Source organism: Papaver somniferum, unplaced genomic scaffold (genome assembly GCF_003573695.1).
Source record: "Papaver somniferum cultivar HN1 unplaced genomic scaffold, ASM357369v1 unplaced-scaffold_57, whole genome shotgun sequence".
Taxonomy (NCBI): Eukaryota; Viridiplantae; Streptophyta; class Magnoliopsida; order Ranunculales; family Papaveraceae; genus Papaver; species Papaver somniferum.
In genome coordinates this window covers 2,919,494-2,930,000 of record NW_020648415.1, presented here as the reverse complement: position 1 = coordinate 2,930,000, position 10,507 = coordinate 2,919,494, and the positions used below count along the sequence as shown (strand labels likewise).

The 10,507-nt window shown below is 38.3% G+C and overlaps 1 protein-coding gene, 1 long non-coding RNA gene and 1 pseudogene across 2 annotated transcripts in view; 2 read left to right on the top strand and 1 right to left on the bottom strand.

Annotated features, from left to right (window-relative positions):
• The first annotated feature begins 407 nt into the window (after nucleotides 1-407).
• LOC113343370 lies at nucleotides 408-7,884 on the top strand (annotated as a pseudogene).
• LOC113343369 lies at nucleotides 2,042-6,592 on the top strand. Its single transcript, XM_026587589.1, has 2 exons — nucleotides 2,042-3,535; nucleotides 3,906-6,592. Exons 1-2 carry the CDS (start codon nucleotides 2,989-2,991, stop codon nucleotides 4,571-4,573), a joined length of 1,215 nt encoding a protein of 404 aa, XP_026443374.1. The 5' UTR covers nucleotides 2,042-2,988; the 3' UTR covers nucleotides 4,574-6,592.
• Nucleotides 7,885-8,445: 561 nt separating the features above from the next.
• Nucleotides 8,446-10,507, bottom strand: part of LOC113343371 — a 3,100-nt gene continuing 1,038 nt past the window's right edge. The window contains exons 2-3 of the long non-coding RNA XR_003357206.1: nucleotides 9,153-9,306; nucleotides 8,446-8,909 (exon numbers count right to left, since the gene is read on the bottom strand). This is a non-coding gene — a long non-coding RNA (uncharacterized LOC113343371). The remainder of the gene's footprint in view (nucleotides 8,910-9,152; nucleotides 9,307-10,507) is intronic.

The window sequence follows — 10,507 nt, the reverse complement described above, 5'->3', positions numbered from 1 at the left end:
TGGTTGGTGGTGGTGGTAATCGGCGGTGGTGGGCGGCGGTGGTTGGTGGTGGTGATACTCGGAGGAGGTGGTGGTGGTAATCGGCGATGGTGGGAGGTGGTGGTGGGAGGAGGTGGTGGTTATATATATATAGGTGGTTATTGGGTTGGTTATAAATTAAATTAGGTTAAGGGTAGGTTAGTCATCTTTAGGACACCCCTTATAACTATAGGGAAGGTGGCCTAATAAAACCATGGTCCCCTCAAGAAAAAAAAAACACGATCCCTAAAAAATCGTTCTAAACAATGGAGTTGATAGTGAAAGATTCATTTTGTGGGACTTCTATATATTGGACCCATATAGCAGGGTTCCCGTATGTTTCACAATATCAAATACTCTCCTATTTCTCTCTCCAGAAAAATCAAGTCTTACCTCCCTCCCTCCCATCCTCCTCATATCTACTTCCTCTCTCATCCTTCTCCGATCAGAGAAGGATCGAACCGAAATCAAACTCTCATAATTCCCCGATTCGAAAAATTTCCGGTATCGAAAATGAATGACGCCAATGTATCAAAGCAGATCCAGCAGATGGTGAGATTCATCCGTCAAGAAGCGGAAGAAAAAGCTAATGAGATCTCTGTCTCTGCCGAAGAAGTAAGAGATCACTGAAATTTCTCAGTTTAAATTCTTAGATCTGAAGTATGTAATCACTAATTTCTGCTGATTTTGGGTATAATTTGTGATTTGGAGTGTTTAGATGTCGAATTTGGTAGTTTATTGATGTTTTTATTTTGTTTGTTTGTTTATTGGGGAAAACAGGAATTCAACATTGAGAAGTTGCAATTAGTTGAAGCTGAGAAGAAGAAGATCAGAGAAGCAAGTTGAAGTTCGTAAGAAAATGTGAGGTTTTATTGAATTTGGAATTTTTTATTTTTTGATTGTCTGAGACTTGAATTAGTACTGTGATTGATGATGATAAAACTTTAGATCAGCAGATTTTTAGTTGTGGATACTTGAATTTTTGTAGAGTTAGGTTTCGATTTGCAATCTGTGGCTTAGAGTAGTTTAAAACTTTATGTTACTGAAAATTGGTTCAAATCGAGGGCTAGAGGGTATAAGATCTTAAAACAGCAGGGTAGTAAATGAGATCCTACACGCACTAATTTGTAGGGCAAAGTGGCATCCTCGTGTACATTCCAGTGCTGTTGTGCAAATCCGTTATTGATAGCAATTTGGACTTTTTTAATGATTACTTGTTGGTTGTATTTTCATCTAGTAATTTTGGTCAACTCTAGTGTTGGAAAAGTTGAAAAGTGGATGTCTGTCGTCTCATATTGAGATGAAATATACTGTTGGGGTTGTGTTTCTTGTAATTTGATTTGTGGTCTTTGTTTCTATTTTGTAGTGAGTACTCTATGCAGCTCAATGCTTCTCGTATCAAAGTTCTTCGAGCACAGGATGATTTGGTCAGTGCAATGAAAGATGCAGCTGCAAAGGAACTATTGAAGGTGAGCGATGACATCACCATGGTTTCTTGGGAGAACTAGTTGAAAAAGTTGGAGAAGAAATATTTCATGTCTCAGGCCAACCCCGTAACTACGAGCATCTTCTCAAGGATCTTATTGTTCAGGTCGGTGTTAATTTTGGTGCATTGCTATGTGTTGGCAGTATTATATAATCTTTTGTTCTTTGAAAAGATACCATTTTATGATTCTCGAATTAACTAACACTGCACACTTTTGTGTAAATACCCTTTTTGCTGGTTTGAGCAATTTACTTCTCTGCACTACTTTTATGTTCTCTAATTAAACTGCTCGAATTGCTGATGTGAAATTTTTTGACTCGACTCCTTGTAGAGTTTGCTCCGACTGAAAGAGCCTGCTGTCTTACTACGTTGCCGAAAAGCTGATCTGAATTTGGTGAACAAAGTTTTGGATTCTGCAAAACAAGAATATGCAAGTAAAGCAGGAGTTCATGAACCTGAGATCCTTGTCGATAATGATGTCTTTCTCCCTCCTGCTCCTAGCCATCACAATGAACATGGACTTCACTGTTAAGTTTTCCACTTCAATCAAATTTTGATGAAAGACATCCACTGAATGATTTTGCTTGCATCAGAAGTTATATTACCTTGCTGTTTGCCATCACTGATATGGATATTCTAGTTTTCATATTTTGCCTTATTCATAAAAGTTAGTTTGTTTTTTTTCTAGGGAATATTTCGCCTTGCTTACAAAGTGTAGTATTTTAGCTTTGAGTCTTTTGACCAAATTAAAGTACGAGATCAACTAACATTAACATGTATATTTGTTATCTAGCTTGCACTCCAGACTGTGAAATTGAGGATCCTATGTTGGTTTTGTTTGTTAAACTGGGAACATAATCTGTGGTTAATAAATTTGAGGCGTGTCTAAGGATGGGTTTCATAGTAATTACTAATTAGGAACTCATTATCATATAGTTTCAGTCAATCATACATCGTGCTAAGTCGGTCTCGAGATATAACTTATTCTGACATTGAAAGAGCTGATTTTATCGTCATATTGATCTATTGAAGAGGAGCCAACTGTAATTGCATTTGGAGTTCTTTTTTAGATTTTTTGGTAGATATTATAATATGGATTGACTAGGATGTTTGGGACACCTTCCCCTGTGTGTGTGTCATGTGACTTCTGATATGACTGCTCTTAATTTAGTTGGTTAGTGATGAGAGTCTCAGGTGCCCTTAATAATTGAGTGTCTGCCTATATAATGGGCGATTGTTGCTAGTGGATTATGGACATGTGTCCGGCTAGGATTCATTTCTTCCTTAGAGTTTTCCTTCCATCTCCAGTTGCATTTTAAGTTGTAAGAAGAACTCTATTTTGGGGTAGGTTATGAATTAATGAAGTTGTAGTTGGCTGCTTCGGCAGAGTTACTTAGATTCCCTTCTATTTCCAATTTGTTTCCGTTCCAATCCATCCTCAATTGTACTAGAACAGTACAAGTGCTATCAGATTCGTTCGATCCATGGAGGCGTTCGATGAAATCAATAAGCCAGCTGATAATAATACTCTTCAATTGAATGGGTTCTTAACAATGGAGGAATTAGAGGATCTCAAGAGTAGTTTTGCGCATATGCTAGACGCTGTTTTCGAGAAACATTTTGGCCAGAAGACCTACAATCGTGAAGATCCAGAAGGAGCTTCCAGTGGTGGGTTCTCATCTGATGAAGGAGATTCTACTAAATCAACTGGACTTTCCGACCTAATCAGTGAAGCTGTTGCTCAAGATTTGTGTGTTGATACATCTGAAGAAGCAAAATCAACTCCTACTTCAGTTCCGTTAAGTTCTGTTTCTCCAGTTCACACTCAGGTTGAATCTCAGAACGTTCAATCGATTTCTTCCGGCGCTGATAAGGAGGATTCAATTGATAGTGTCAATTCCCAAGTTGATGAAGCTGCAAAGACCGCTACAAATGCTTTCGTCAAGATATGTCAGGTTAAAATTGATGAGGGTAATTGTGAGGAACTTGAATGCTCGAAGGAATTGGTCTTTCGTCACAGTAACCTAATTGGTAAGAGTCGTTTTTCTCTTCTCCTTGATGATTCTCGTAGCTTATTCGATCGTGAAAAAGATAAAGTGAAAATCGATTTTATATTAGGAAACGTCGAGTTGCAATTTTTGGGTAGGTTCTATAACGAAATTGTTCAAAAGATGAATTATAACAGTGGGTATGAATCAGGTAGGATGTTTAATGACTCAATCGGTTGTATGCTAGCTAATGGCGGTTTTATCGCTACTGCTTGGTGTATATTTCATAAAATGCTTTATAGTGGTAGTAGGGATTATTTTTTCTTGCAGCTTAAACTGGTTAGAGTTTTTTGATCGCGGAAAAGAAATTGAGCTTATTAAAGGGTTATCTTCTTTTGTTGGTGATTCTGAAGGCTATTTTGATACAAGTTCTTCTTGTGTGATTGCTCGGCTTGGGTCTATATTCCTGGAAAGGTACAATGAGGGTTTGGTTTGTGAGATGTTTCCAAGACATGAGTATCTGTCTGAACTTCACTGTCTGAATTCGTTGAGTCTTCGGTTTGTCTATGTTGTTGAAATTGGTGGTGGATGGAAATTGGTTGCTGATTTGTCAACGACAAATAGAATTTTGATTCTCTTGTTAGCTAGAATGGTGAGCATTGGCAAGGCACATAAATGGTATGCTCTAGTGCTTGGTATGAAGGTAGCGGAATTTTTTTTCTTACAATTCGCATGTGTGTTGCTTGAGATGATTCAAATTCTAAACGTGTTGTCGTGGATTGAGTACTTGAGGTGGAAATTCAAGTTCTTTTCAAATGGTTGGTTGAGTAAAATTTCCTGTGCAGCTGGAAGGCTTAACCAGTTTGAAACTTCTCCTGCGATGGTTGTTTATGTGCAATTATTAACGATTATCGTTCCCAGACAAGAGGGTGATGTGCACCAGATTCTTTTGAAAAAGTTTCGAAAAATTTCAGTGCTTATATTTTATGTTCACACAAATGTTCGCACTGGTTTGTTTCTTGCACAAATTGACACTTGTCAGCACTCTCCATTACTTCTGAAATACTTTGGAGGTTTCTGATTCGAGAGGGAGTTACAATAACAGTTGCGCATTCAAGTTTCATTTATCTGCACACGTCTTGTCGTGTTGGGCATTCTAAGATCCAAGTTATATACTTACAGATGTTAGTGGACTTTTTGAGATGGAAATACAAATGGTACTCTACAGGTTTAAGGAATACTTCAAATGCGAGTTTGACCATTAAACTGGTGAGCAGGCACTCTCTTCGCATTCATGAATTGAAAGGCTCGATTGCAATTATGTGGGTTGAGACCGGTGCTGTTTGCAAGTTATTGCATAAAAGGTTACAACAGGGTACAGTTCTATGGTCTAGGTTGCTACTTCAAGTGGAAGGTCATCATGCAGCTAGTACTGCGAGAGAATTATTCGACCAACTACATCATAGCAGTAGATACAGTTTCTGTGATGCTCTACTCTTCCAGATGGGAGGTGGTTTACATACATATCAAGTTATTCCCAAGCGACCTACCTGTAATTTTGTGTTTCTTGCTCTTAGTACCAGCAAGCCGAGTCATCAGTCCTTGCAGCAGGAGATCGGATTATGCTGGCTTAATCTCAGTTTTTCGAGTATAGCACATGGTGGTGTTTTCACTTGGTTTTTCATTTGGTACCAACAGAACCTAGATCTACAGTCTGTGGTAGTAATGAAGGTTGTTCTGGATGGAAAAAGTCTCTTGTAGAGGGGGTGAAAATCATGGTGCGTCCGCATTCCAAGGTTGTTGAGCAGCTTATGGGGCCAGCTAATCTCCAGCAACACCTTAGGTGGCAGTTACATGTGGTACCACTTCAAAGCTACACTTCAGCAACAGTTACAGGAAGCGGTCTAGAAATTTTACAAGCAAATTTATTGACAACTTCCAAGATGTTGAAGACTGCATATACAACGTATTGTTCTGCAGTAACCGTAGTCTGGGATATGGCAGTTCACTTCTATAATGAAACGGGCAGTGGTATAGAAGGCACACTGTTCAGAAGCTATGTCCAGATTTTCAGAATGAGTTTCTTTTCGCACTATCCGTATCATGCACGTGGGGTCTATGCAACTCTTGCTTTTCTAAAGGAGGTTGAGATAATTCTAACTCTGTTGCTGTGGGTATGGTACTTAAGGTGGAAATTTCGATTCTTTTCACCCGGTTGGTGGCGGGTAACAAATGTTTTTCTCTCAGTTGGGGGCCTTGCCAAAAACTGGAATTATAGGAGCTATTTGTTTTACCAAGCTACAGTCCCCAGTCTAATTACACTTACTCTTATGAGGAGCAATCTATCATCGGCAAGTTTAATGAGTATAAGAAAGAGACTGCTGCCATAATTGATATTTTGTCTTATGTCATGCTCAACATGCATCTTTGTGCTTCTGTCAACTATTGGGCCGGTGTCTCCACCAATTAAGGGTTGCCTCCAGTTGGAGTTTTCTTGGGGGTTACTGCTAGTTCAATTCAGACTCCTGGTGATTCATAACTTATCTGTGCTCATGTTGCTGGTCTCATTGCAGTGGGAAATTAGTATGCTTCTTATGGGCGTCTGGAGTGCAAGTACTGTAACGTGGATCAATATGGACTTCACATCAGTTGTCATCATTGGGTCTCACTTGTAGATTCTTGAGAAGTGGAAGTATAAACGAAGAAATGTCAACAAGCTCAAGCAACTTGCATCTGCATGTGATGATCATCTCAATAGTGTACTCTTGTGCAATCAAAGACAACGTGAGACCAATTTTCTCATCCTTGAGGACAAGGATGTCTTTAAGGGGAGTGGATTGTCATGTGACTTCTGATATGGCTGCTCTTAATTTAGTTGGTTAGTGATGAGAGTCTCAGGTGCCCTTAATAATTGAGTGTCTGCTTATATAATGGGCAATTGTTGCTAGTGGATCATGGACATGTGTCCGGCTAGGATTCATTTCTTGCTTGGAGTTTTCCTTCCATCTCCAGTTGCATTTTAAGTTGTAAGAAGAACCCTATTTTGGGGTAGGTTATGAATTAATGAAGTTGTAGTTGGCTGCTTCGGCAGAGTTACTTAGATTCCCTTCTATTTCCAATTTGTTTCCGTTCCAATCCATCCTCAATTGTACTAGAACAGTACAGTGTGTTTGGTTATTATTTATTAGATTTTAGTCTTGGCATATGCATGATTATTATTGAGCAATAAAATGTGTTGGCTGTTTTCTGATCAAAAATATGCATATGGTTTTCAGTTCTGGAGGTGTGGTGTTGGCTTCCCGAGATGGAAAGATTGTGTTTGAGAACACACTCGACGCAAGATTTGATGTTGTATTCCGTAAAAAGCTTCCAGAGGTATTATCCTTTCCCAAAGTAGTGTTAGTTTAGAAAGCTCAGATCTACTTGATTTTGCATTCTCACCTGTACCATTTCCATATCTAAATTGCTTCTCATCATATACGACGGACTTTTTTTAAAACATAAAACATGAATTTGCGTTTTCTTAACGAAGACAACTACGAAAACATAGCAATCTTTTCTTAAGACTATTGGTTTTGGCTTCTTACTGTTCAAGTATGGAGTTTCTCCCGAAATCTATATATACATTACTCTTTTTCTGCTAGCTCATCCAAAAATCTCTTGGTTTTCTTCGACCTTGTTTGACGGGAGTGGTCACATTAACTTCAAAGATGGTAACCTTGAAGAGTTCTGATGGAGTGACTTTTGAGGTTCAAGAAGCTGTTGCCCTTCAATCTCCAATCCATTAAGCATATGATCGAACAAGATGATTATTCCAAGAACGTAATACCTTTACCCCACGTCACGAGCAAAGCGATGGCTAAAGTTATTGAATACTGCGAGAAGCATGTAGGAAGTCCTGAAGGCGGGGACGATGAGGAAGAACTTAAGAAGTGGGATGCTGAATTCCTTAATAAGGTCAACAACCAAGCTACATTGTTGTTCAATATTACCTCAGCGGCATACTACTTGGACATTGAAAACCTGTTGGATTCGACTCTCAAGAAAGCTGCGGACACTGCCAAGGAAGATGCAATGAAGGAGATTCGCAAGACGTTCCTTCCAAACTTTTTGAATCTGGCTTTCCAGACTTTAGTAGATATGATCAAGGGAAAGACAGGGGAGGATATTCGCAAGACGCTCAATAATTCAGAAGCGAAGTCTGATTTGGCCCTTCTATGGTCGGAGAGGCTTGGGTTTCTATGCAATGTCTAGCTGGGGGTACTGCTATTTACTATTTAATACAGCTGTGTGTGGTTTTATTATTTATCCACTTATTTTTTACTTTCTAGTATATGCATGCTTCAGAATCAATAATCTTTGGCTATTTATTTATTTTTTATTTATTTTTTATGTCGAGAATATTACGTGACTATTGATTAATATAATTTGCTTTCTTAATTAATTAATTCTGTGTTTCAGAATTGATTGCTTTTGTATTTTCTTGTTTGGCACCGAATTCAGAATTAGATTATCAGCTATATGCTATCTCCATAGGCTTGCTGTAGATGATATGAGAATACATATTCCAGATCTTGTGAATCACACATTTTTTGCAGGCATGTTTAACGGCTATATGTTTAACAGCTATATGATAAACCACTGGCAGCTGATGATTTCAGAGCTGTTGACGTAGTGATCAATTCAGAGGCTGAATTGAATTTAAAGGAACCACAGATTATTGATTCTTAGGCAGCCGCGGTTCAGCATTTGTTTTTTGCTCAGACTGCGGTTCAGCATCAAAATAAAACTTATTTTCATTTGTTTATCATTATTTCCCAAACCTATTGGTTTTTTCTTCATACAAAGAAAGACCTCATTATTTATCGTAGCAGCGACCACGTGGGGATCACAACCCCTGTGGAAAGAGTTTGAGGTCCCTGCAAATCAGAAAGTATGGACTACGGGAAACATTTGAACAACCAATATCAGCACCAGCAACTTTTTTCACATTACTAGCATTAGCTTTAGCTTTTTATTGTGTTGTTCTGGCATATATACTGCCAAGACATAGAGAAATTAACGAAGATATGGAAACTTCACCACCCCCAGTTAAATGACGTGTGTTTAAAGAAGTTACTTGTGGCGTTAATAAAAGACAGATCTGTGCTGTTTCTCAGAGCAGGATTTTTTATGAACCTGGTGTCTGATACACTCTGTTCATTGGTAAAGGTGCTAGTAGAGCTCTCGCAAAGATGTCCTTCAAAGGTACAGACCAAACTGCTGATATCACCAGTCTTGGCCCCTTTTAACCAAGGCTTTACAAGATTGGGAATACAAATTGACTAGCAAATACGATAATGGATGGATCTTTACCGTCTGAAGCTTCAGCAGCAGAGAATGATGCTCCCCTGCAGAAAATGCTGCACCAGCAGAAACTGCCAAGGAAAATCACAATAATGAGGTAAAAGCTGAAGAGGGTGAAAGAGAGTAGCTTCGTGCTTGGTATTGTAATTAGGATAAAAAGAATCGAGAACATGTTAAAACTTCAAAGCTGCTGAATGTATAGATACCAAGTTGGATTCCAGCAGTATTCATCATTACATTGAATCCCAACCACGCACACACAAACTGGAACCTAAACTAAAACAAACAAAATACAAAATAAAGTATAAAATTACCTGTAACAGATGTTTGATGCTTTATCATCATTGATAATCCCCTACCAAATCAGAAGGTAACCCTTGGTGTCTCATATCCACCCATCTAGAACAGGGATGAAAACTGACCAGAAATACTTTCTTTGCATTTACCAGCTCCCAGGTTTCAATTTCCCTTCTCATGAAATACAAATTTATATGTGATTAAAAAATCAGAACTACACATTTGACCCTTCCCGGAGAGTGTTAGTGCTACATGTAACTGGCCATTATTGCAAAATCCATGAATCAAAGATGAAAGAACTACACATTTGACCCTACACATCTATACCTATTATCATAACCCAATCCATAATGACCTATTATCATAACCCAAACCATAGAAACGGGAACACTCAATGAGCCAGACAAGTTTGTAAGAAAAAGCCTGTCAGAAATTGGTGATAACAATATATTTTACACTCAAGCAACAAAACACATACTAATAAACTGCATCTAGAGTATGTATTTCTGAATCAACAACCTCAAAGAAATCCGTACACCCACAATGAAGTAGAGGATTTCAAGAATAACAAGTGTTAAGCCACTTCAAAATGTATTAGTATCAAACACAATTGAATTGTCAACAAAATCTCGGCATTACAAGCGACTACTAATAAGAATGCTGACAATAGATGCATCAGCTGTACCCTATAATAACAGTATTTTCTATCCAGGCATTCTAATAAGAAAAGGATTGTAAGTAATAGCAGATTGAATCATGTCACTTAGGCATCACATATTCTTTTTTTTCTGTCAAAGTCGGATGTCATATATTCCCATATCCCATGGTAGATAACCAAATTTCAATAGACATATAAGCTATATGCAACACAGGATAACATGCATAATGATTGATCCTGTTTGTCATTAAAAATTTCAACATAACAAGTGTAATAAAATCAAAACTATTACAGGTTGAATTTTGTTTCATGTATTAGAATAATAGTTATAAGTTGTAACAATCACTAAGAGTCCCACATGTGACGACATTAGGTTGAACGCCATACAAAGACCTCAACTCTAATCATAGTAGTGCAATCGACCTAGTGCTACAACTGTACCACAAAAGATTCCCATTTTCCCCCAGGGGCCAACTGGAACTCTGACTGTAAGAAACGGATTCTAAGATTTAGTTCTGATCTAAGGCATTGTAGTAGCTCAAACTCTACTAGCTAATGTGCCTCCTATCAGCTCACAAGGATCTGTACTGAGTTAAATATCTCAATTCTATCTCAAATTCTGCCAGTATTTTAATATCTCACTCCCATTGTAGATTAATGATTAGACACCCCACCACCACCACCACCACCACCACCACCCCCACCCCCACCCCC

What these genes read in the sequence shown, in the direction of transcription:
- LOC113343369 (XM_026587589.1), top strand. Translation starts at nt 2,989, where the DNA reads ATGGAGGCGTTCGATGAAATCAATAAGCCAGCTGATAATAATACTCTT. An exon ending in TCGTCACAGTAACCTAATTG is followed by an intron (nt 3,536 to 3,905) that starts GTAAGAGTCGTT and finishes GTGATTCTGAAG; the next exon opens with GCTATTTTGATACAAGTTCT.